This window comes from Fundulus heteroclitus, chromosome 5 (assembly GCF_011125445.2).
Source record: "Fundulus heteroclitus isolate FHET01 chromosome 5, MU-UCD_Fhet_4.1, whole genome shotgun sequence".
In the NCBI taxonomy this organism is placed as follows: domain Eukaryota; kingdom Metazoa; phylum Chordata; class Actinopteri; order Cyprinodontiformes; family Fundulidae; genus Fundulus; species Fundulus heteroclitus.
Genome location: NC_046365.1, coordinates 26,294,541 through 26,319,903, shown reverse-complemented (window position 1 = coordinate 26,319,903; position 25,363 = coordinate 26,294,541). Strand labels below are relative to the sequence as shown.

Sequence of the window (25,363 nt, the reverse complement as noted above, 5' to 3'; positions counted from 1 at the left end):
CTTTCATCTTTGATCATCTTTTGAGATATAAATCTCTCATTTCCTTATTTGCCAGACTTGCATAAAAAAAAAAACAATAAAAAAACATTACATATGTGAAACTTTCTTGCTGATAGGAAGGGATGGGGTGGGGTGGGGTGGGAGAGAGGGGGCATTTCGTTTTTATTCTCGCTATTTCTGCTACAGTGCAACTTTGAGGTAAAAAAGTAACTTTCTGCTCCTCAGAGGCGTCTGCTTCCTGAGCTTTTCTGTTGGATCTGATCTTAAAGGGGAAGTCTGTAGAGACAGCGTTGAGGCGCTTAAAGAGAGATCGTCCTTGCATGTTGTTGCGTATTCAAGCGACCAATATTCCTACTTCAGTGTTGCCTGATTTGATTCCTTTGATTCCTATTGATATTCCTATAAAGCATAACTACATTATTGCCAGCCTCATGAGGCGGCCCTGTCCTTCCCCTTTAAATCCAAACCCTCCGCCATGTCCGCACCGTCGGCGTAGACAGCCGCTTCCTCCGCTTCTGCATCTTCCATCTCCCCCTCTCCGGTTGCCCCTGTCTGCCGCGTCAGCTACGTGTTTTCCCCTCTCTCTCTCTCTCTCCTCCCCCTTTTTCCCTGCCATGCCCCGGGTTACCTGGCCTCTGCTTGCCCTGCTGTTCGCTCTGCTGCCCGGCTCGGGCAGGGCATATTTCCCGGAGGAGCGCTGGAGCCCCGAGTCGCCGCTCCTGGCTCCCCGGGTCGTCATCGCGCTGCTCTGCCGCAACTCGGCCCACTCTCTGCCGCAGTTCCTCGGGGCCATCGAGCGGCTCAACTACCCCAAGGACCGCCTGGCGCTGTGGTGAGCTTTTTTTTTTTTTTACGGGTGGGATCGAGCACTAATATCTATGCTGGTTTAACTTGTAAAGGCATTTCGTGGGAGCGAGGTGGGTTGTTGGTGGTGGAAAGTTTAGGATGCGTTTGTTTGGAAGAAGCTGTGGATAACAACCGATGGCAACTTTAAGCCGCATGTTTAGACAAGCAGATGCTCGGGGAGGACCTTTTTAGATGTGGCTTGCATCTGCAGAGATCAACCAAATGATTACAATGAACAGGCAAAGTTGGTGTGGAGCTGTTTGGCCGGAGAAGAGGGCGCACGATGCGCGCTCCAGCTGCAGAGACGTGCCCAAGAGAAGTTCCATTCAGTCACAGACAGCCCCCCCCCACCCCTTCCCATTAGTTTGTTTGCTCCCTTTCTCTCCTCGCCCCCTTCCTTTCCTTTCCTCTCCCAGATGTTCTTCCTCCTCTCGTCTAAACCACAACCAGAACTTGAAATAGTGATTAAAAACGAGCAACTCTGGCTGAGGATGAACCAAACAAGTTTTAGCAGGAAGGAAGAAGCGTGGCCTCAGGCGCTTCTGTCAACCTGCAGCAGATTATCCTTGATTCAGCTCTCTCGCTTCCCTTCTCGGTTTCCGCTTTCACGCCTTCGCCGTGGAATGCGTTTTCTGTCGTTTGTAATTCCTGCATTAGCTTGCAGAGCTGACAGGTTAAAAACTGTTTCTAGTTCACGGTTCAGTTATGTTAACGAGGGATCGACGTGTGCACAACTCCCAGGGCTTTGTTAGGACTTTGAATTTGACCTCTGATTATGAGTTTGATTATTTATTTATTTATTTTTTAATTTGAAAACTCAGATGGTAGCGCCGTTGCCTTGCAGCAAGAAGGTCCTTGCGGGTTCGAATCCCGGGTTTGACCCGGGGGCTTTCTGCATGCACGTTCTCCCTGTGCATGCGTGGGTTCTCTCCGGGTACTCCGGCTTCCTCCCACTGTCCAAAATCCTGACTGTTGGCTAATTTGGCCTCTCCAAATCCCCCTTTGGGTGTGTGTGTGTGTTTGTGTGTGTGTGTGTGTGTGTGCATGGTTGTTTGTTTGTGTCTCTGTGTTGCCCTGTGATGGACTGGCCAGGTGTCCAGGGTGGACCCCGCCTCTTTCTCAATGACTGCTGGAGAAAGGCACCAGCTCTCCCCGTGACGCTGCACTGATAAGCGGGTATAGATAGTGGATGAATGGATGTTTAAAAACTCAAATACTGATGCAAATGTGTCAACTTGGAGTTTTGGATTTGTTATCCAATGAGTCTCCCCAAGCAAACGTTTACGTTGAGCTCCTCCTTCACAATTTGCACCGTGGGGTTCATCCCTGCTCATGTGGTGAGCTGCTTTTTACGTTTGCTGTGATGCGTAACATACATACACATTTTGTCAAGAGGCTGCAAAAAACTTCAGTGTATGTTTTTTTTACTTATTTTTTTAGGCTGGAAAAGCGTAAAGTGGAGAAGAAATGATTTTGCGTCTTTTACGTCTGCTTCTTTTTTGCAAATGAAATCTGAAAAATGGGCATTTGTATTTACCTCCCTTTGCCTTCACTCCGAAACCCCTAAATAAAACTTAGGGAAGCCAGTTTCACTTAGGAGATGCCTTATTGGTGAATAACTCCCTCTCCGTGCCTAATGTCATCTCTGTGTAAACACAGCTGTTCTGTGCAACTTAAAAAACAATAGATGTCACATTTTGAGGTGACAAGCCACGCAGGAGACGTAGCAGACACCTGGTAGAAGCTGCTTTGGTGTGACGAAAAACAAAATTCAAGCAGACAGCCATAAACATACAGCCAGAGCTCCAACGGTTCAGATCATCAAACCTAAATAAAGGCGTTAAATTGGCCTAGTCAAAGTACAGCATGTACCTTTCTATATCTCCTCCTGGTGGAAGAAGGGTGGTAGAAAAGGGTTTCAGCGCAGCGTCAAAAACAACCGCAGACCTCGGCGGGACATGTTGGGGAAGAAAACACTTGGCAGCCGAGTCCAACAAGCAGGAAAAGCTGCCGAGTCATGCCAGTTCGTAAATCACTTTCCATCCTCTGTCTGTCGTCTCGCCTTTCATCTCCCTTAGGCGCAGTTCTGCAATCCCAAACATTTACTCTTCACAAACACTCCTTTTGCTTTAGTTTGTTTCTCTGTTTAAATCACTGCCTCTGGACATCGGCAACCTCTCAGCAGCCAGACGCTCCTGCCAGCCTTCTGAGAGCCGGGCGGACGCCGAGGAGGAGGAGGAGGAAGATGGATGGTGGAGTCGGTCACACGTAGGCGTCAAGATGACACCGCTGTGTTAACTCGCCACGGGCGCGTGGGGAAACGAACAGCGGCGGCGCGCCGACTGTCACTCACCACGTGACGGAGCTTGGAAGGAAACCCATTTCTGTCACATTTACACGTTCTGTCACCGGCTGGCTCCGTGTGACGGCCGCTGCCCGTCCCCGACACGCTGGGGGTTTGTTATCGGAACGCAGACAGCAAGACGAGTGTCGCTTCTCTTTTTCAGCTTCCCAATCCAAGTTTTTCCCCCTTTTTTTTTTTGTCAAGGGTAGATGTCCTCCCATACAATAAACGGGACTTTTGACAGATTTAAACGCTTGTGAGTGAAATACTTTCTGAATGTCAGGTGGAGACTGGAGGACGTTTCTGTATAACTCCGTACAAACGTCCACATGCTCTGGTTTCCACGCCGATTCGAAGCATTCCCGCATCCTTCCTTAACCTTTGACTTGAAGTCACAAAGAGTAGCTGTCAAACGTTTTCTGTCGAACCGTTTTAAGGCGCTCCTTATTTACCTCCAACGTTTTCATGCAAACAGAAGAATGGCTTAGGTCATGGAAGCCTAGTTTTTAGGGTGGGTGAATCTAATTAGAGCTGCTTCGATTTCCCCGGTGTATGGGAAGGAATGTGACCCAGCAGCCACCGCATAATAACCACCAGTAATGGTTTATTTACAAAAAGAAATTAACAAAAAAATATGAAGCATGGAGCTCTAATTGCCTTTTTAAAACAGAAAAACAACAATAAATCCTGCTGCTGCTAAAGTAATTGAACGTATTGATTGTTAGAGTTATTATGTTTTTCTATAAACCAGCGTTGGGCCTTTTCCCCTCTCAACAAGAACCAGGGCTACGTTCTCTGCAGCCGGGTTAAAATCAATACATCCGTGAACCAATTCCGGCTGATTCATCATATTTGGTCTCAAGTAATAAATAAATTATAAATGCAACATACGCGGGTCATGACATCTTTCGAGAATGAGCAAACCGACCACGCGGTCGTGCTGTGCTCGGAACCGGCCGTTCACCTGCCTAATTACACCCGTTTTAACCTCCCCTGTTCTCTTCGTTCACACAAACTGCATCTTTTCCTGGTGTGATTCCTTAAACAGCTGCTCTCATTCACATGTTTTAATGCCGTCTGTCTGCCGGCAGCACAATGAGTCTGAGATCTAGACTGAAGTGACAGAATGCCTTCAGCTGCAGCTTCGCTCCTCTGTGGGAAAAGCTGTATCCTCGCCTCCACCCCAGAAACAACATCTGGGTGAAAAAAAAAAAAATGGCTTAATCTCTTAGGCTGAATGGCTGAGACATATTAAGCCGTGAGTTTATGTTACGCTCAAAGCAAAGGAAGAGACCTACAGTATCAGTTATCCACAATGGCTGCATGTTGGTGCGTTACAGTTTACATTTTTTTTTTTTTTTTATGATTTTTTTTTTTCCGCAAGGGTCAGTTGTTGGTGGATTATTTTTACCCAACGTGACGTTATAAAAGGTGAGGAGAGCGTCTGTGTTTATTTGGCTGCTTTTGTTTCACATGCAGAATAGGCAAAGGGTGAATGGAAACTGTGAAAATTCACTACCCTGCTGCAACATTTTATTACTTGTGGTGTTTTTTTTTTTTCTTTCATCATGCCTGTTTCAAAGAAGATTGTATGGGAATTAGTGGGATGGAAAAATCTGAGCAACTCTCAGTGTGACGCGGGGAACCGTAACCATGACTCACCAACGGGTCTAAACCCTGGAAACTCGTGTGAGCGACCACGGTTTTCCCAGATGTCTTTTTTTTTTTTTTATTCCCCAGAGGTCAAAATAATTACTGAAGACGAGCTGTTTCTTTTTTTTTTTTATCTCTTGGATGTCCAGTACTTTACTTTATTGTCAAGTTTAGTCTATGTCATCCAAAGGGTGTTTCTGTTTTTTTTTTTTTTATGGCCTGATTTGTGATAACAGTGCATTTAAGAAATATTACTTTGGTTTACATACTACTATTACTCTTACTATACTATTGGTAGATCTAATCTACAGATTACATCTGAAGCGATTCCTCGGGGTTGCTGGTTTTGGTTATTATTTTCAAACTAATTGCTCTTGTTGTGGTTCCACAGGGTGGCGACAGATCACAACATAGACAACACCACAGCAATCCTCAGAGACTGGCTCATCCAGGTACAGAATTACTATCATTATGTGGAGTGGCGACCTGAAGATGAATCCAGGTAATGCGTTCGGATCCCATTTAGGGTTTGCATACGCGCAGCGAGTATTTTACGTAAAATGGGCCCATCTTTTTTTTTTTTTCTTTTTAAATCAGTGCCTTTGAGGATGAAGTGGGGCCAAAACACTGGAACGATCTCCGATACGAACATGTGATGAAACTTCGGCAGGCGGCGCTGGACACTGCCCGCGAGATCTGGGCCGACTACCTCCTGGTATGTCATCGCCAAGTCGTGGCCGTGTGTTTATTCATCATACAAAGCTGTTAAGTGCAGATAATTAATTATTAATTCTTGGTAGTATTCTTCATTACTTTGGAAAGCCTGTATTGATTTAAAGGGAGAGGTTTGTTGACAGGTTATTAGATAATAGTATTTTACCTTAAGTAAGTACTCCTTCTCGTGAAGTTGTTCAACAACAAGAAAATCTCAGCTTCTAAAGCCAATCTGGCCTTACTTTTAAAGCATACATGACAGCTGGAGTAATTAGCCTACTGGCTTATTCGTGCTTTTGTTGTTTAAAATAACAAAAAGGTCTGTCGTAACGAAGTGTTATTTTTAACAAGAAAAAAGGTCTGTCCCCTGAACAACTTTTTGAGACATTAAATACACTGGCAAGCTCAGGTTTGAGTTCAAAGACTCTTTTTATTGGTGTAATCTAGGGCTGCATAGTAAAACCAATCACAGTCCGTCATTGGTAGATGTAAAAATCAACCGGCCAAGCATATTTTTTACCGGCCAAAATACTAATTCTGACTGACCCCAGCTAAATATCTGCACAAAATCCCGCTACATAATCGGCCTGAGCTAGACGCTAGTTGTTAGCAAACGGATGTGACGAAGTTGCTGTCGTTCTTGCGTCACATGTGTTTGTGTACGTGCGCGTTTGTTGTCGTACGAGCTGAAAGCAGAGAAACATAAAGAAGCACTCTCCCAAATGATGACTGAAAAACACGACTTCTTTGGTACAAACATTTACTCGCCATGTGGCAGCTAGCCCTCTGAAATTTACTCGCCAAACAAAAAAGGTACTCGCATGTGGCGTCTGGCGAGTGTTAATTTCGGACCCTGTGCACAACTTATAAATATTTTTCGTAGCTGAAACGTTGAAGTTCACAGAAAATGGTTGGAAACTGCGATCGCCGAGTTATGCAATAGAATTGCAAACGTCATATTTTCCTGCTATTTTGCAGCCCAAGTTTAATCGCACAAGCCCAAGTTTGGCATATTGGTGCATCGGGTTTGTGATATTTGCTTGCTTTGAAGGTCAACCCTCCTTTTTAATTTCACTTCATGGTTTCATATGTAACAGAATTACTTGAGCCATCTGTCAGAGGTTTTAATGTTTTGGCCAATTATAAATGCATCAGTACGTTCTGTGGTGTTAATAAACACGGTACAAAAAAACTACAAACAATTCAAAATAAAGCTTCTTGGTTTGCACTCAGATGCGCTTACAGAAGTGATGTTGATTTGATGCAACTTAGGTTGTCCCGGTTGAATTCAGGTTTCTTTTTAAAGTGATCTTATTCATTAAAAATGTAAAATGTTCAAAACGGCCAAAAAGGACAATGTCTACTACTCTTTAGTACTAATGTGCATTAATGGGGACATATCGTGCTTTTAAATCCTTCCTTTTCACATGTAAACCATTTAGTTGTGGTCTGGATAAAGTGGAACTGCTTTGATCTGAAAAATAACAATGGTGGATTCGGGAAATTGGTAAGCTGGAAATTCATGACATTGTTTAGCAGTTCTGTAGCAAATACTGTGATGCAATTCTTCAAAAAAAAAAACGTAATAGCGAATACAGAAAACTGCACGGCTTGAAAAATATGAGCCTAACAGAATATAAGGATATATATGCAGCTCCTGGATGGACTATAATCAAATTTTCTGCCTTGCTAGAGACTCCAAGTACACAACAAAATGTATTTAAGGGCCAAAAAAGTGGATTTACACGACAAGTCCCTTTTATTGTGCATTATCAAACCAGACGTACAATCAAAGGTAGATTTACAGATTCTTCGTGGTCGGCATCATACAGATCCATGTTTACATGGAATACCCTACCTCAACATAATAATTATTGTGTATGAGGTATTATATTGATTATGTATGTTTTATATATACAAATTATTGTACTGTATGTATTGCTTAAATGTTTGTTTATATACATTTATTTATTTTGGGTAAACATATATTTAAACTCTGTAAAGCATGGTATAAATGTCTTAATGTAAACCTTTTTTTACAGGAAGAAGAAAAAGAAATGTTGCTTTTATATATCGGCATCTTTTATTTTGGTTTTGATCTCTGACTTTGTGTGTTTTTGTTGTGTGATTTTTTTTTTTTTTTTTTTTTTTTTTTTGCGTATTTGTCTTGCTTATGTCGATTGTATGGCCCCCTGGAAGAGTAGCTGCAGCAAATTGCAGGTCACTGGGATCCGAATAAAAGATAGAGACAGAAAAAAAAAAGAGCATAGCAGAAGCTGAGTGGGCGAGCAAATGGCCGTGCCCTCTGGAATGCCCTGAACAGCTGTTTGACTCCCAGCTGGCCCAACGTGGCTGACTGTTAAGTCGCTCTGACAGATTAAGGAAAAATATGCCAAAACACGAACTAATAATGCAACCTACAACAAGGCCTGTTGAAACCCACTTATATGAGAAGGTCCGGGTAGCATCTGCGAGCGCCCGCTTCTGTCCCTGATCAAACCACGCCGCCGCCGCCGCTGAGCGCCGATGAGTCATCGGCTGGCAGCGGGTGATGTTTTCCCCGTGGGCGCACGCACACGTTCGTGAGTAATTGCCAATATTTAATCGCTGTCTTCGGTCTCTAGATGGCCGACTGCGACAACCTGCTCACCGACCGGGATGTGCTGTGGAAGCTGATGAGGGAAAACAAGACCATCGTCGCTCCCATGTTGGAGTCCAGAGCTGCTTACTCCAACTTCTGGTGCGGGATGACCTCACAGGTACCGGGGATTTATTTTTATTCTGCTCATGTTTCCTGCCTTTGTCTCGGGCACAGTCACATCTGTTTCAGTAAAGGTCCACTGCATATAAAGCCTATGATTGAGTGTTTTTCTTCATGTAATAGAAAATTACGAATACGTATCAGTATTACTGAAGGAATTATGTTAAAGTTATTACATCCAGACGGGTTTAGTTGATTCCCTGTTTAGCAGCCGCACACTTCTATTAGCTGGTTCGCTCTGTTCTTTGCATTGTGACTCTCTAACCCATCACGTTTCTACCAGCCTTCTGTCTCGCTCAGAGCTTCGCACAGAAAGACCAACAGACTGTAAAGATTATGCATCAGGGTGAGCCTGAAAGATTCCCCAGATGGCAGAGGAGATTTATGCCTCTTTTTCATGTGCTTGAAAGTCTTTAGAGGAGGAGGAGGAGAGCAGGGCAGCAAATGAGATGGAGCCCAAACTCATTACAGATGTTCCAATTTGTGGGTTTTTTGGGGAGTATTGTGCCTTGGTCAAACCGCTGACTCAGACCTGGCTGCTTGTGTAGCCAGATTGCATCCAGAGTCATTTTATAAAAGTTTTGTTTAAAATAAATAAATAAATGTAGAACTACTATGAGTCTAAACCCTTTTTAGAGGGCTACTGATATATGGTTCTGGTATGAAATTTCCAGATACTAATTGTGAACATGGGCATTATAGTTAATGTCAACTATTGAATTATCACAGAAATACCTTTGTTGTCCCACAATGAGGAAATTCAGACCTGACAGTGGCAAAAACAAGTAACAGAAGACCTGAGATTTGGACACTAGATTAAATAATATGAATAAAAGTTCATTTAACGTTAAACTGTAAAGCTGAAAACAAAGAACTTATCAGAAAGGGAAAGAAAATACTGCACAGTCATTAATAGATGATATTCAAGTAAAAATGCAATGTTCAACTTAGAATAGAAGAAAGACAGCAGCCTATTTACAGAATATCCAGCCAGGTTAATGGCAGTAGCTTGCTGTTGTCCACAGGAAACACACAGTAGAGGTGCAAACATACCGTATACCGTATTTTTCGGACTATAAGGCACACTTAAAATCCTTAAATCTTTTCAAAAATTGATGGTGCACCATATAATCCGGTGCGCCTTTATATATGATTAAAGTTGTGCTTACTGACCGATTTTTATGTGGTACATACAATGCGCTCAAAAATCTGTTAAAATGTGTAACTACGACCTTTTTCGGTTAGCAACAAAGCCGCTCCACTCAGTGAATATTCTGAGCAGTACAGTATCAGGTCACTACCTGATCGGACCCCTGAGCTGTCTACTACACTGCCTGACTGTAATGTCGAAACTAGAAGTACATTCATGTAACGGCCCCCACATACACGGGTTTACTTCACTCCGTCGAGGTCCGCGCGTACTTTAGATGTACTTAAAGCGGACTCTGTGCATACAGGTACATGTCGCACTACAAACTTTTCAGAGGCAAGGAGTCCCTCTCTGTTCTCACTGACAGGTGGGAGCCTGCTGGAAAAAAAAAACTTCTCTAGGTGCTCAGCTAGATAATCACTAATTTTAACATCTGTTCCGCCACTTTGTCCCACTGGCAGAAAGTTTGGGAATCGTAGGAATTTGCCACAAGAAATGTAGACGACAGGACGCTCGTCTATGAAGGGTAAAACATCTGTGGAGAGTCAGCGCAGCTCACAGTATGCGCACAGAATGCCAGAGTATGTGGGAGCCTTTAGAAAACCCGCGCCCGTAGTACATGCTAGTAACAATAAACCTAGTAAGTTAATTCAATATAAAAGTTTATTTTGGCCTTATGTTAGAAACAGGGGAGTGTAGTCCTTCTACTCTGCCCTCCTGACAGAGACGGATAGCTCTCCCTCTCAGGAAAGAGTGGGGTACGCAGAGGGGCGGAGTGATATTACACACTTGGGAAGAATACTTAGTGCGCCTTATAGGTGGACAAAGATCCACAACGATAAGGGAATGGTTCGTGCCACGGCAGCGCAGTTCCAGTCTTTGAGAGCTCCTTACCTGCAACTTTTAGATGCACCCCCTCTTCAACATACCTGAAATCCCTCATCAGCGCCGAGGCCAACAAGAGAGCTAGAGAGCCATTCATGTGAGTCAGATGAGTTAGAGAAGGGATGCGTCTAAAGGTTGCAGGATAGTAATTCTCCAGGTCTGGACGTGAGCAGCCTCAGCTAATATAAATCATATCATAAAATATAACATTCTTTAAAATGATGTTTGAAAGGGTTAAATGTTTTTCTTCCTATTCATTTCTTTAACCTTTTATATAACCAGGTGAGACAATTGAGACAATTTGATGGCTCTGCTTTAAAATATAGTCCTTCTAATAAAAGAAAAAAAGCATCCTGAGGATTGTTTTCCATGTATTCATAATAAGAATTATATTTGCGGAAAAGATAAAAGCAGAGAATAAATAACCTGAAAGATTCGGGGGCCGGTTTAGGTCTTTTTCTCTCTAATACTCCAGGTACTGTTTCTTTCAGACTGTGCAGGTTCTTCACATCCTGTTAAATTGAATACTGATTAAACTTTTCAAAATGGTTTCATCTGTCAGGTGTGCTGAATTTCGTGTCCGGTTCAGCTCTGAGAAAGCTTAATGATATAAAATAGTTCGGCTGGTGTACAGACAGCTCACATGCTCGTTATGTTCAATTAGGATTTTCTCCCCGGTTTGACCACGCAGGCTTTAATGAGAGCTGCAGGTGGCTCTGCTCATTAAAATTAGACACTTGAGAAAAAGGTCTACGACATGTGTTTTTTTGAATATTCAGACACGTTTGCATAATTTTGATTTCTCAAACTCATTTACTTAATGCACGAAAGAGTTTTTTTTTTTTAGCTGTGTTTTATGTTTTTTTTATGCTAACTATGCAGCTGAAGGTGCAGGTTCCAATGTGTACCCATTCTTAGACCAATTTTTTTACACCATTTTCAGACCTAATTGTGTAACAGTTTTTTTTTTTTTTGCATCTTATCCATAGTTATCCATAACTTTAGGATGACCCTTTCTCCTTTACGTGTTGAGTTGTTCGAAAATTTTCTAATCGGTCCAAACAATTATTGTGTGCTTGTTTTTCCAGGGTTACTACAAGCGCACCCCGGCCTACATGCCCATCCGCAGACGGGAGCGTCGGGGCTGTTTCGCTGTCCCGATGGTCCACTCCACCTTCCTGGTGGATCTGAGGAAAGAGGCCTCCGGTCAGCTGGCTTTTTACCCGCCACACCCCGAGTACAGCTGGGCGCTGGATGATGTCATTATCTTTGCTTACTCGGCCCGCATGGCAGGTGGGGAAAAGCGGTAGCTAAGATCGCCTCGTCACGCTTTGACCTGCTCGCACATGTCTCGTCTTATTTATTTATTTTTTGTTCCCTCCTCTCCTCAGACGTGCAGATGTACGTATGCAACAGAGACGCGTACGGGTACTTACCGGTGCCGATGCGTTCCCATGCTTCCATGCAGGATGAAGTGGAGAGCTTCCTGCACACTCACCTGGAGATCATGGGTGAGTTAAAGTGCTCAGCGGAAGTGGTGACATTTTTAGTTCAGTTGTTTCAGTAAATGTGAGAACATGCAGTGCCAGACGCGATGATTGGCATCTCAGGGAAAGAGGTATAAAAAGACTTAAAGTAAATGGGTAGAAAAATGTAGAAATGCGACCTTCTAAGTTGATCGCATTTATTCACGGTTAAGGTTTTATCAAAATCACTGGTGGGACTCCAAATGATCTCATTTCAATTAAATCTAACTGAGGCATTGTTTTGTAACTTAATGTTTTTAAGAAGATCAGAGCTTCTCAAAACTCTAATTGATTAGTACTCTAAGCCTTTTGTTTCAAACGGGCTGCTGAGCTGGGCAAAAAATGACATCTCACCGTCACCAAATCTCAGGCAAAACCCCGTGGATGCTATAGTATCTACTTGCCAGCCGGATATTGGGAAGTTATGCAAGGAAAAAAAGCCAATATATGCAAATATGTGGAGTTTACTAACATCTCCTGCAACTTTAACTGTAACTGTGTGCTTTGGTCAGATGAGACTACCATTAAGCTTTTGTGCAACAGATACGCGTGGTGAATTTGGCATAAAACGAACATGTGGGCAATCGCAACCTGTTTAAGACCGGTGGAGGATTTGTAATGCTGTGGGCTTGTTCTTCCTTCAAAAGCCCCTGGGAACCTGGTCAGAGAGCATGGCCTCACAAACCTGCTGAAATCCGAGGAGACTTTAAATGAAACACTGTTGGCCTTTGCCAAAAGAACTGAAAATGTGGCATCGTTTGGTCATTTGACAGGCCGATTATCCGAAACATATGGCTAAATCAACACCAACATAATTCATTAAGGAGATTAAGTCTTTTGCTGGTCCGATGCTAAATTACCCCCTTGCTATGAAATCTAGAGTCCTTGTAAAGACCTCATTACACATAGCAGGTGGCGTGAAGCTGGTATACATCTAAAGGTTGCAGGACACTGAGACATGGAGTGTGAGACCTCTGATCTAAAGATATTGTGCAGAGAGGAACAGTCAAAGATCCTTTTCATGGTTAGGCTCCAACCCTGTGGCATGCTATAGGTGGAGACTATGAGTGTTTTAAACCTTTTTTGGAGCATCAGATAAATGTATTCACAGAAATCTGGCACGACGTACACCGCACCTGTCCAGGGAAGTTTGCTTTAGAACCTCCTAGATTATTAATTTACAGCTGCTGCTCTCTTCAGTGCTGAGACGTAAACCCCCTGAAAGAAGCTAACGAGTTACCTGAAGGTTTTCACGTCCTGATTAGATTCGGTAAATGGTAAATCGCTTCAAAGCTGTACGACAGAACCATAAACGTTCAGATGAAACCGGTGCATCTGCTTCATTTTCTTATTTATTAAGCCTTTATTTAACCCAGTTAGTCCCACTGAGATAATGTATCTCTTTTTCAAGAGAAGACCCGACCAAGTAGGCAGCAGCACAGTTATACCATCACCAACAGTAAGGAAAATAAAATGCACATTTAAAAAAGGTGGCCATGTAAAACACGTGCAATGACTCGGTTTGTAGTTGATTCCAAGTATCGGAAGCTAAAAGCCAGAAAGTTTTCTTACCTTGTTCAAGACAAACTTTGGCAACAACAAACAGCAGACATCCATTGATCAGAGATCATGGCGTCCATTTTTCTAAAGGCCAAGACAGGTAAGATGGGCTGATGCCTAAAAGGGTTTTCTAAACCATTAAATGGCAACAACTGAGATGACGGGCCCACAGGGGCATCCAGTGAACTTTAGCGTAGAGTCTGCAAAATAAACCTACACTGCACCAGCCTTCTGTACATCCTTATGATTTATCAAAATATGCACACCTCTGCCACTCCACATAACTGAGGCGATTAAATGCTTTAGTTGGCTGTTTGTAGCTAAAGATTATAACTAGAGGTTCACAGAGAGACATTAAAGCAAACATTTTGCTCAGAATTTGTGTACATATTTGATGTAAGGATTCTTTACATGGAAGTTGCTTTTAGAACAGAGTTCAGATCTTCGGCAGGGCTGCACCATTACAGGACAATGTGACCATTGGTGGTGAATGTCCAAAAATACTTTAAAAGTGTTTCTGCTTTGGTTTCATTGCAAACTTAAACCGCAGATCGTGAGCATATTCAGCTACAGGAGAAAAATTAATTATGTCCATCTCTGCAACCGGATTTTATTTGAAAAGGTTGCATCTACTCTTGTGGTAATTAAAGAGCTTAGTTGAATTTTCTCAGTGGCTTCACCTCAACGGCCTCCTAAGCAACAAGGAATTTATTTACAGTTCTATTCAGATGTTTACATACTTTTAAGCCCACAATTGTTCATAGCCCTGGTAGATTTAGGCAAAATTTTAATTTGACCAACAAAAATTATATTTTGGAGCGATCCAGCCAGGTTGCTGACGTGATTCTGATACGAAGTCTGTAGAGGGAGGTAAAGATGAGGGTGATGGCTAAGAGGCCTTCCAACCTCAAAGACTCTGAGCTCGTCATATCCATTTAGTGAATTACATAAAAAAAATAAAATGTGAGTTATTTTTTCTTCTTTTTTTAAATTATCCTTTTGACTTTCTAAACTTTGGAGAGTTGCCCGTCTCATTTGCAGTCTGAAAAACTTCAGATGAACTAAAATAATTTCACATCCAAATCTGTTAGGGGTTGACAACCTTTGGACTTAGCTGTGCTAAGTTTCATGGCACCTATTAAAATAAATCTGATTGGTATTTTCACTTGGACTTTTTTCTTTCTTTTTATGAACAGGTTTAGCTCTCACTTCCCGATGAAATGCCGTCTACTTAAATGGCGTAAAGCAGGCGCTTTGAATCCAAACGTGGAGTCTTTACGGCAAACGGACTAACAGTCACTAGATTTACCTTTTGACTCCCGCAAACGTGTGGTTGAAAAGAAAATCTTCAATACCTATTACCTATTTCTGACACAATGTGGATGTGATGCTCGATCGCGGTGGCCTGGTGGTAAGAGCAGGGCTTGGAAGAGGCTGCGAGTTCCCTGGTTCAGATCCCAAAGACGACCACTCTGAGTCCCATAGAGCAAGACCCTTAGCCCCCCCAAAAGCTCGCCAGGCACCGCACAGCGGCAGCCCACTGCTCCCTAAGGGACGGATTAAATGCGGACTCATTTTATTGTAATGTACAAAGTTGTAATGAGAAATAAAGGTTATTATTATTAGATCTGTGTGGTGGGTCCCCGTGGGGGGGGACTGGTATGCTGGCTAATTGTGATTTATCTTCACGGACACACATCTTTCTACTACTGTTTGTTTTATAAATGAGCTGCAGCATAACAACCAAGTTCTAAGAACACAAATAGGTGATCACATGGGTTCATACACTTAATCCCCTAAGATGACGCCCCTCACATTACATTTTATCATCTATAATTCACTCATTATACACCAGCTCATTGTTCTGCTTTTTTTTTTTTTTTTGTCCTCTGCTTCCTTCAACAGTGAATAATCCTCCTCTGGAGCCCTCCAGCTTCCTCTCCCTTCCTCCCAAGCATCCAAACAAGATGGGCTTTGATGAGGTACGCTCCCCCGCCACGCCCTACAGTCGGGAATAGCCAACAACCCGAGCACGCGCGTGAGCGTCTGCATTCATGTGCCCGCAGGTTTTCATGATAAATCTGGTTCGGAGGGCCGACCGTCGGGAGCGCATGCTGAGGACTCTGTACGATCAGGAGATCAGCTGTAAGGTTGTTCCCGCCGTGGATGGCAAGTACGTTTCCTCGCCGCCGTTCTCTCCGCCCTGGCTGATGTCTTTTCATATTTTGCACCTCTGCAGCATGCGGGCTCGACTCCTGCAGAGCACCGACATTTTTTATCTGAGATAAACAATGTGGTTAAAAGTAGAGGTTTGCCTGTTCTTGCTGTAGGATTCTTTAGGGGGATCTAGTTGCTGATAATTTGTGACTCCTTTATCCCTCTCTTGCTACTGTTTATTCTGCTGGAGATAGGTTTCAATGCTTTTGTAAATACAGTTGAAACCAGATATTCAAATATTTGCGTGCACTTCACCTAACACCCCTTTTTTTTTGTCATGGTCTGATTTTTTTATCCGACTAAACTTTTCCTGTTCTAGGTCAACTAGGATTACATAGATTATTTTTTTAAGTTTTTAATAATATGTTTTTAATGAGTTCTTTGAGTCAGAAGCGTCCATAGATGAAGATCGCCGTAACTTGAGAAAGCCCACAGGATGATGTCATGGCTTTGTTAGCTTCTGATTGGTTGGTTTAAATGGATGTGATGTGGAGGCAACACCTGAACGCATTGAGCCGTTGTGTGACGTTGGGGTAAAATCTAAATAAATCAGGCAAGACATCATCAAAACAGCTGTGGACGTCCACAATATCCAGATGTGGCTGTGCATGAAAAAAGAGAATTAGAGCAAGAAAGATATTGGTATTTCCTCCCCTACTGTAATTGTTATTCTCTTTAGCTAAATGTTGAACTTCCTTTCTCCCTTTATCCTTTCATTTTTTTCTGTTTTCTTTCCATCTCCCTTCCTTCTTTTTATGTCCTTCATTTCTTGTGTCCTACTACCCCTGTTTCCGTGTCTTTCTTTTCATCAGTGTATACTGTCTTCCACGCCGCCTTTGTCCTCCATTCCTTGTCCTCTTATGTTGTAACGATTACGCCGGTGAACCCGATATTCAGCCGGACCCAGAGTTACATTTCAAAGTTTCATTGTGAAGATGGTGAGTAGAGGAGGGTGAGGCAGGCAAGCAGAACCAGACTAGGCAGATGGATTTCGGCCGACGGCGCAGGCAGGCAGGGATGAGCAGAGGACCAGAAGACGCATGCAGTGACAGAACCAAACAGACAATGTGGACCGGGGGAACCACCAGAACGGGCAGAACCGCAGCATGCAGACACAGGCAACTTTTATCAGAAGAGTCCAACTGGCTAAGCACACGGTATGTGGTAGAGACAGGGCGCATCAAACTGGACGAGAAGAGACGAGACGTTCTGGCAGTGATGAGCTGGCTGAGGCAGGCAAATGTAGGCCGGTGAACAGGTGAGCTGAGTTGACAGTAATTACTGGCAGCAGGTGGAGTTGATGAGGGCTAATTGACTTGTGGCTGAGCTGATTGGATAGTGGCTGAGAGGTGACAGGCTGTTGGGAAGAGTCCAGGAAAGTCAAAAACTAAACAAAAAAAAACCTAACACATGACATATGTCCCTTCTTGTGTCCCTGTTCTTCCCTTCTCACTAGTGTCCTTGCTTTTTTTCTTTCCCTGTCCCTTCCATGTAAACTTTCTCTCCTTTCTTTGATACTTCTTCATATACGTCCTTCTGGTCTCTCTCTCTCTCTGAATTATGGCCTTCCTTCTTCCTAATTTTTCTTACTTCTTTGCATCTTTCCATTTTTTCCATTCCTGGTGTCCTTCCTCTTTTTCTTTTTTTTTTTTGAAACTCCTCCAAAAATTTGCCTACTAATATCCACTATAATACCCATTACTAGAGGTAAAAAAAAAAAAGAGAGATCTGCAGTTCCTGAGGCTTTAGAGCTATTCAGTCTGTAGAAAACCCAATATGAGGTTTGGCATTTTGATTGAACTCTAAAGTGATGGGAAATGGTCATATGGTGTGATGCGGGGGTCGTGGCCGAGTGGTTAGAGCAGCATGCTTGCACTCAGAGAAGGATGTAAGTACCCGGTTTGATCCCCAATCACGGCACTCTGGGTCCCTGAGCAAGACCCTTAACCCCCGATTGCTCCCCAGGCGCCGCACAGTGGCAGCCCACTGCTCCCCAAGGGGATGGGTTAAGATGCAGAAGTGAATTTCTCCATTGTGAGATCAATAAAGTTCAATTATTATTATTATTATTATTAGTTCAGATTTATGCTCTACCACACCAGCAGCCTGTCAATGTTGCACCTGTCAGGGTCGTGTGGCTGCTCTACATGGGGGGAACTCTATGACCTGGGCTATCTTGAGTCGATTGGGTCCATAATGGGGGGGAAAGTAGGGTCCGCTGACAGCCTAGTGAATCATCAGAGCCCGAGCCTAACCTCTGTGAGACCTCGTCAGATGTCCCACACGCCATCCAGCTGTCTGACTCCCTAAAATACACGCAAGAACTTCACTTTGGGTATAAACAAATACTGTGACTTGCATTGAGATGTAAATCAAATTTTTTTTTTAATGCAGGGGAAGCATAACGCACTCTTGTAATTTATTGATTCCATCTCTAATCTGTTTATATTCAATCCTGTTTCTTTCTGCCAGAGCTCTGAATACGTCTGAGATAGATGCCATGGGGATTAAGATGCTCCCAGGATACAAAGACCCTTATCACGGTCGACCTCTCACCAAGGGTGAACTGGGTTGTTTCCTCTCTCATCACAACATCTGGAAGGAGGTGAGACTCTCGAACGCACCTCAGGCATTTGGGTCCATCTGCACTAGGCTGATAACGGTTTCTGTTAAAACAGTTGTTGTTGGTCAAGTCAGCTCTCTGAGAGAAATTAACTTATCAGTGTATTTTTGTGCTTTCCCATTTTCAATTGAAAATAACTTTGGATCAGATACGAGGATATGGCTTTACCGCTTTTATTTGGACTCGGTAGTAGCAGCAGCAGTTTGAACCACGCTGCCCCCGGGTTCTCCCAAAGGTGCATCTTAATTAATTAACTTATTGCAGCAATTTAACTCAAAAAAGTGGAACGCAAACAGATTCTTTGCACATGGACTGGTAGATTTTGTTTCGCTTAAATTTAAACATGGCTTAAAGCCAATGAAAGCCCAAAGCTACGTTTTTAAAAATTGGAAAATTACACAAGACCAGTGGAAAGAAAATTTAATACAACAGAACTGTCAGCTTATTTAAAAGTGTATCCACGCCCCTCGATACTCAGTCCTTTTGTATGTATCAAGTGTGTTTAGGAAGCCAAGGTGGTTTCATTCGGTGGCTTTTGCTTTTCTCCGTTTTTCTCCATCTTCCTCATGACGGTAGATTATTGATGGGGTTTCGGTCATGTGACCCTGCTGGCCAGTCAGACACAGTACCACCATGGTCACACTGCAAAAAGGGATCTAAGAGTAAGTAACATTTTCTCTAAATTAGTGTATTTGTCCTTTATTTGAGCAGGTAAATAAGGTTATCTGTCAATCAAATGAGTATTTTGACATACTGCATTGAAATTAGATGATGGAGATGAGTTGTTCCTATTTCAAGTGCAAACATCATATTCCATTGGCAGATCATTTAATCTTGCCTGCTCAAATCTAGGACAAAATACACTCATTTGAAGAAAATTTGTACTTACTTTCAGTTCCAAGCATGTTTGGCAGCGTCAGTCGGGTCCAGATCCTTTTTTTATTTTTGAAAAAAAGAAGAAGAGAGGTTCCAGATCCTGATGGAAAATAAAAGCATGGCCTCCATAAAGCTCAAAGTCAGCAGAGGAAAGCATCAGGTGCTCTAAAATGTTTCTGGTAGGCGGCTGCCATGAGTTTAGACTTGAAACCACACTTTTCCTTTCACTTAACTTGCTCGCATACAGCACTCTCTGCAATGACATTTTGAGGCTTACCCACCTTGAGGAGGATGTCAGTAGCTGTTTGTTGAGCAGCTGTCAAGTCAGAGTCTTCCCCATGGTTGCGTAGACCAGAACAGAACATTTATGCAATGAAACAGCTTTCGGCTTGCTCTGCCGAAATGAACCGCATCTCAAAATGTACAGAAATAACACCTGGAAATATTTTGCTCTGTATAGAAGGAATCAATAAAATCAGACTTTCACTTTCTGAATCGGATTACTGGTACAGTCTTTAAAGTTTTGATCTTATTCAAGTTTACTGAGAGGCGACATTTTTGGAAGCAGTTTTATAAATCAGTTATTTGTAAAGAATTATTTTTTAGAAGAAAAAGTAAATTAAAGGTTTGGGTTTTATTTTGTCATCTTTCCATGTAGTGATACAAATCAGGTGCAACTAAAATGTTATTTGTTTCAATAAATATCCTATTAAACATTGGACTAATTACTGCACCTGAGCCCATATGTTCATGGTTTAGAAGCAGGCTTCCTAGCGTCTCGGCAGCAGGATTAAACCCGTCATTTCTCTGCGTTTAGATCGTAGCGCGCGGCCTCCAAACGTCCCTGGTCCTGGAGGACGACCTCCGCTTCGAGGTCTTCTTCAAACGCCGGCTCCAGGCGCTGCTGCAGGAAGTGACGACACACAAGCTGGACTGGGATCTTATGTGAGTGACGACAAATAACCCAGCGTGGTTAAAAAAAAAAAGGGATTAGCTTCCCTGTTCAATGCTAACCCACCTGTCGCTCGTGACTACCGCCCGATATTCAGATTATTGTCTCTAAAAGATATGTTGAAACATTTTACTACTGAGCACAGACCTTGAGCATCTTCTCAGAAACAAAGTTAAGTTTTTATTGCCGTTACTTATATAATCATGGCCCATGGCAGTTTTAGAATAAATCTAAATTTAATTTCCATCATTCTTGACTGTAATGCAGCAGAAACATGGATGTGACATTTTAGACGCGACAGTCTGGCTTTAAGCTTTAAGTCAGAGTACCGGTAATCCAAATCAGTATGGATGTGTTGAACCTTTATATTTCTTTATTGATTTAGTGTTTTCTTTGAGCAACAGACAATAAATGATTTCACTAGGCATGTTCGACGCCAGAAACTCAGAAACAATCCCCAAAGGCAAGTTGTTCTACTGATTTATTCTCTTTATATAATTTCTATTTGTACAGTTTGTGCTTTCAGTACTAAAGCCAACTTGCTGTGACTTCCTGTAGTGTTTGTTGCAGTCTAAATTGTCCAAAGCCTTGTAACTCCTCTTGAAATGGACTCTATGTGACTAGGGTCATGGGAAATGTGATAAAAGTTCAAAAATTATTTTGTTAGTTCTGTAGGGGGTAAAAATCTAAGTTAAGAAATAACTTTTAGAATATCACTAGCATCACCCTTATTGGCATCTGTGATGCCTTGAAACAAATTTTACCTGAAACATATTTTAAGTTTGTGATCTACTTTTTGAAGTTATGTAGAGTAGCAAGGAATCTTTGATTGTCAATAAGTATAACACGATACCAAGATTCACTGCATTTTGACTCTGGCCGGTAGGCTGGGGGAGGCGAGAGCCCGTATTTATGTAGCCACCATGCACAGTGAGTAGGATAGTGAAAGAGGTCAAATAAAATCTCTGCAGCTCTTTAGGAAGCGCTGCAGAAAGTCTCCATTAGAACCGTTAGATGAGATCCACATGCTAGCCTGTTTTCATGAAGTCATCCTGAGAAAAGCTTCATCAATCCCTCCATCACAAACGTAAACATGTGAAGTTTCCTAACTGGATCCATGTGCTGTGTTCAAATGGGACAAAGGTTGCCTACTGGAAGGTAATGGGAAGGTTCTGTAATGCTCTGGGCTTGTTTTTTTTTTGGTCCGAATGCCGTTGGAACCTTGTTTTAAATGCATGGTAATACGGAAACTTTTGAATAAAAAAAATGAATCTAGTGGTCTCTGGCAGAAGACTGGAAATGGGTCCTCATCGGGTCTTTAAACAGGTAAACACATAAATGGCCCCAGACCTAAATCCTACGGTGAACCTGCGGAGTGAGCTGATTCACTGTCTGTACGCTCCAAACCTGGGAAATGTTCTAGTAGCAGAACAAGGGCCGGTTTTTAAAACATTATAACTTCATAATGGCACGACTGCCAATAACGGTGGTGCAAGACTTGTTCGTAAAATAATAATAATTTTTCTTATCATTGATTCCCCCCCCCCCCCTCCCCCCACTATAAAAACTGTAGGAGGAAATCAAGGTTCGGCTTTTAAACATTGGGCGTTGTTAGATTTGACGTTGATTTAAACATTTGGATCCAAGTTTATCAAGGTTTTATACATCTTTAAGGCGGCGCGCTTATATGTGTGGCAGGTAAGGTGATAAATGTATGTATTTTAAAAGGTAATGCTGGTGTTCTTAGAGGGTCTATCACGTGTAAAATCAGAAGGCGAATCAAAGGTTCATGTAAAACTTTTACTTATTGTTTTTCACTGTTGATCTGACACGTGAAACTCTTGCTCAGATACATCGGGCGGAAGCGGATGCAGGTGGACCACCCGGAGAAGTCCGTCCCAAACGTGCACAACCTGGTGGAGGCGGACTACTCCTACTGGACGCTCGGCTACATGCTGTCTTTGCAAGGAGCCCAGAAGCTCCTCATGGCCGAGCCCCTGAGCAAGATGCTCCCCGTCGACGAGTTCCTCCCAGTCATGTACGACAAGCATCCGATGTGAGTCCGGCCGGCCTTTTCTCTGTCCGCCCTCCCCGCGTGTGGCGCTCCTCTTTTAATGCCAACCTCATCCCCCCCCTGTTTCTGTCCGCCCATCAGTTCAGAGTACATGGAGCCGTTCGAGCACCGGGACCTGCGGGCGTTTTCCGCCGAGCCGCTCCTGGTGTACCCGACCCACTACACGGGGGATCAGGGCTACATCAGCGACACGGAGACGTCGGTGGTCTGGGACAACGAGACGGTGAAAACGGACTGGGACCGAGCCCGGTCGCGCAAGACCCAGGAGCAAGGGGAGCTGAGCTTCGAGGCGCAGAACTCCGACGTGCTGCAGTCGGAGCTGGAGAACGTGAGCGCGCGGGACGAGCTGTGAAGAGGAACGGGAGGAGCGAGGGACGGAGAGCTCCGACACACACCTACACACACACACACACACACACACACACACACACACACACACACACACACACACACACACACGAGGGAGAGAGGACAAAGCTGTGATGCAGAGTACGGCGAAAAGTAAGGAGGGAACACGACAGACGGCGATCAATTAAAGACTGAGAGGCAGAGCTGATGGATGCTTAGTTCATGAGGAAAAAACACTTTTCCTGGTAGATTTCTCGCGCCACCTAGGGGTCTTTCTCTTGAGAGATTAGATTTAGAGTTAACTCTTGAAGAGTCCGCTTACGGCTTATTTATTGCAGTTGTCAAACATGTCTTGCTTGAAGTTTGATCGCATTGGTTTTCATTGCATAAACTTTTTTAAAAACTGGTGCAAACATTCAGATTCTCTCTGTGCATCTCAGAGCAAAATAAGAATTGGAGGAAAATTGGCCGCTGTTTTCGCATCTATGTATATTTAGAAAACATCCTTTGTTTATTATACGTTGATATCGGAGAATATTTTGGGACTACATTTCAGGCTTTGCAAAACAATTGGTTCCCAGTTTGTTTTGCGTGGAATGACTGCAGCTCCTCCGCTGTTTTTATGCTTGTGAACTCATGCATGACTACCGTCTGTGGTCAGTTTTACCCAAAAAAAAAAAAAGATTTTTGTTTTAAGAGTTAATCCAAATGATCAAAGCAATAAGAAAAATTATTGTTTTTTTTTTTTTTGTGAGGAAGAACAAACTGCTCCAGCTTTCTGTCAGATTATCTTTTGACCTTCAGATTTATCTGTTTATACCTGCCTGATGCCCTAAAATCTGCGTTTCTCTTCCATTGTCTCCTGTTTAATGTAACCCTTATACAGTCCTTTAGTTTTAAATGATGAATGTATCTGTGTCTCTTCTTGCCAAAGCATTTGCACGTCTGGACGGCAGCAGATGCGATTAAAGGTCTCAGTGTTTTCTGCTCTTGACTTTGTGCAGATTTATTGCGAACCAGCAGCTTTTGTTGCATGTTTGTTGAAACTAACAAATAGAGTTTATTTTTTAGAAAAAAAGGGTGTTTAGTCTCGGCTTTATCTGCACATCTGTCCTTTTTTGTTGTTGTGTTTTTTGCCAAAACATTAATAAAGCCTTTATTACGAATTGCCCTTCGCTGAATTCACCGTGCCTTGCAGATGTATTCAAAGCCCTTAAACCTTTTCACATGTTGTCTCGTTACAACAAACTTCAGTCAATTTTGTTAATATTTTATGTGATTGATGTCCTCAAAGTAGAACAGAAATGTAAAATTTTCTAACTTTTTTACTATTTTGTGTGTGAATGAGAACCCGTTTTTCATATTTTAAAAGCAAAGTGAGGCTCTTTTCCTGCTCCTATTGTTTTTTTTGTTTTTGTTTTTTGGAGCTAGGGGATAGGTTTAGATTAGGGTTAGAGCGTACAAAGTGTTGAAAATGAATGCAAGTCAAAGCAAGGTCCGCAGTAAGCATATTACACAGGGATGTGTATGAATATGTAAAGTATGGTTTGCATTTGTGTTCAGCTCCCCTTTGTACTTGTACCCCTAAATAAAGTCACGGTCAATCAGTTGCAAATGTGTGGAGAAAAGCCTACCCTGCACACCACCCTGAAAATACCACCCCCAGTGTGAAACACGGTGGTGGCAGTACCATCCTGTGGGGACATCTTTCAATAACACACAGGCTGGTCAAAGGTGATGGGAAGATTAATGGAGCTAAAGGCAGGACAGTACGGTAGGAAAAGCCGTTTGAGGCAGCAAATGGAGGAGCTTTACCTTCCAGCAGGAAAATGAAGCCAAATACGTTGGTGCAGATTCTCAGACACGACTGTCCTAAATGCTTAAATTAGGTAGACGGTAGCTGGGCTCCTTTTGGTTCTTGCAAATATTTAGTTAGAAGACTTTGAACCCTATATAGGTGGCCGGAGTTACAGTGGACAGGTCATTAAGGTACGGGGAAGTTTGCTGCTGCAGAGAACACGTGGGAGCACTTGAGAGGTATTGATACTTTTGCAAGGCACTGTAAATCGGAAGAAAAGGAAGAAAACGCTGAAGCATCAAGCCGGCGGTGAAACAGCTGTACTGAATCTTTAGGCAATCAGCGTTTTTGTTTTTTTTTCTTTTAAAAACCTCCCACAGTGCAGCTCGGGCTTCTTTTAATTACCACTTCCTGCTGTTTGTCCTCTCCATAATTACATAATGGTCAGTTTGGGTTACAACAGGCCACAATTACTTATCCTCATTCTCTCTTTCCATTCTCATGAGTTATTCATTGTAGACCCGTGGAGCTTACTCTTTTGTATTCTAGCCGCTTTGCGGATTAAATAAAAAAAAAGTTCCTACTTCATTTAGGAGAGAGAGAGACACACAAAAAATATGCATCTAATTAGACTGAAATAATGTCTTTATTAACTGCTGGAGAAATGAGTACACTACTGTGCATTATTGCTGTAATGACTCAAAACTGTATCACCCTTCATGCTGTAATTGCATTTCTTCTCAGCTGAACAGTGGGGGTGTTTGCTCTGGTGTAAAGCTAAAGCTTGTAGTTTGCATTTAATTCGCTATATAAAAAAAATAATAAAATAACAGACCCCCCGCTGCTGCAAATCAAACATCAGTAACCTAGGGGTTGCAGAGAAGCTTGCCTTCTTGTTTTTAAAGGTCTTTGCTGAAGAACTGTGTTGCTTTATCTTCTCCTCTTTCACCTAATCCATGTGTTTGTTTCCTGTTGGATCCAAGTTTATCACTTCTGTCTTAAGTAACTCTTGCATTTACTTTGGATGAGAGATGCT

General features: G+C 42.7%; 1 protein-coding gene across 1 annotated transcript; it reads left to right on the top strand.

The window, feature by feature from the left end:
* Window positions 1–492: 492 nt before the first annotated feature.
* colgalt1b (collagen beta(1-O)galactosyltransferase 1b) lies at window positions 493–23,700 on the top strand. Its single transcript, XM_012866986.3, has 12 exons — window positions 493–832; window positions 5,235–5,345; window positions 5,441–5,558; window positions 8,182–8,316; window positions 11,442–11,646; window positions 11,745–11,864; window positions 15,345–15,421; window positions 15,506–15,612; window positions 18,129–18,261; window positions 19,973–20,100; window positions 21,957–22,163; window positions 22,263–23,700. The coding sequence occupies exons 1-12, from the start codon at window positions 615–617 to the stop codon at window positions 22,531–22,533; spliced, it is 1,830 nt and encodes a 609-aa protein (XP_012722440.1). The 5' UTR covers window positions 493–614; the 3' UTR covers window positions 22,534–23,700.
* Window positions 23,701–25,363: the final 1,663 nt, after the last annotated feature.

What these genes read in the sequence shown, in the direction of transcription:
- colgalt1b (XM_012866986.3), top strand. Translation starts at nt 615, where the DNA reads ATGCCCCGGGTTACCTGGCCTCTGCTTGCCCTGCTGTTCGCTCTGCTG. An exon ending in CGACCTGAAGATGAATCCAG is followed by an intron (nt 5,346 to 5,440) that starts GTAATGCGTTCG and finishes TTTTTAAATCAG; the next exon opens with TGCCTTTGAGGATGAAGTGG. An exon ending in ATCACAACATCTGGAAGGAG is followed by an intron (nt 18,262 to 19,972) that starts GTGAGACTCTCG and finishes CTCTGCGTTTAG; the next exon opens with ATCGTAGCGCGCGGCCTCCA.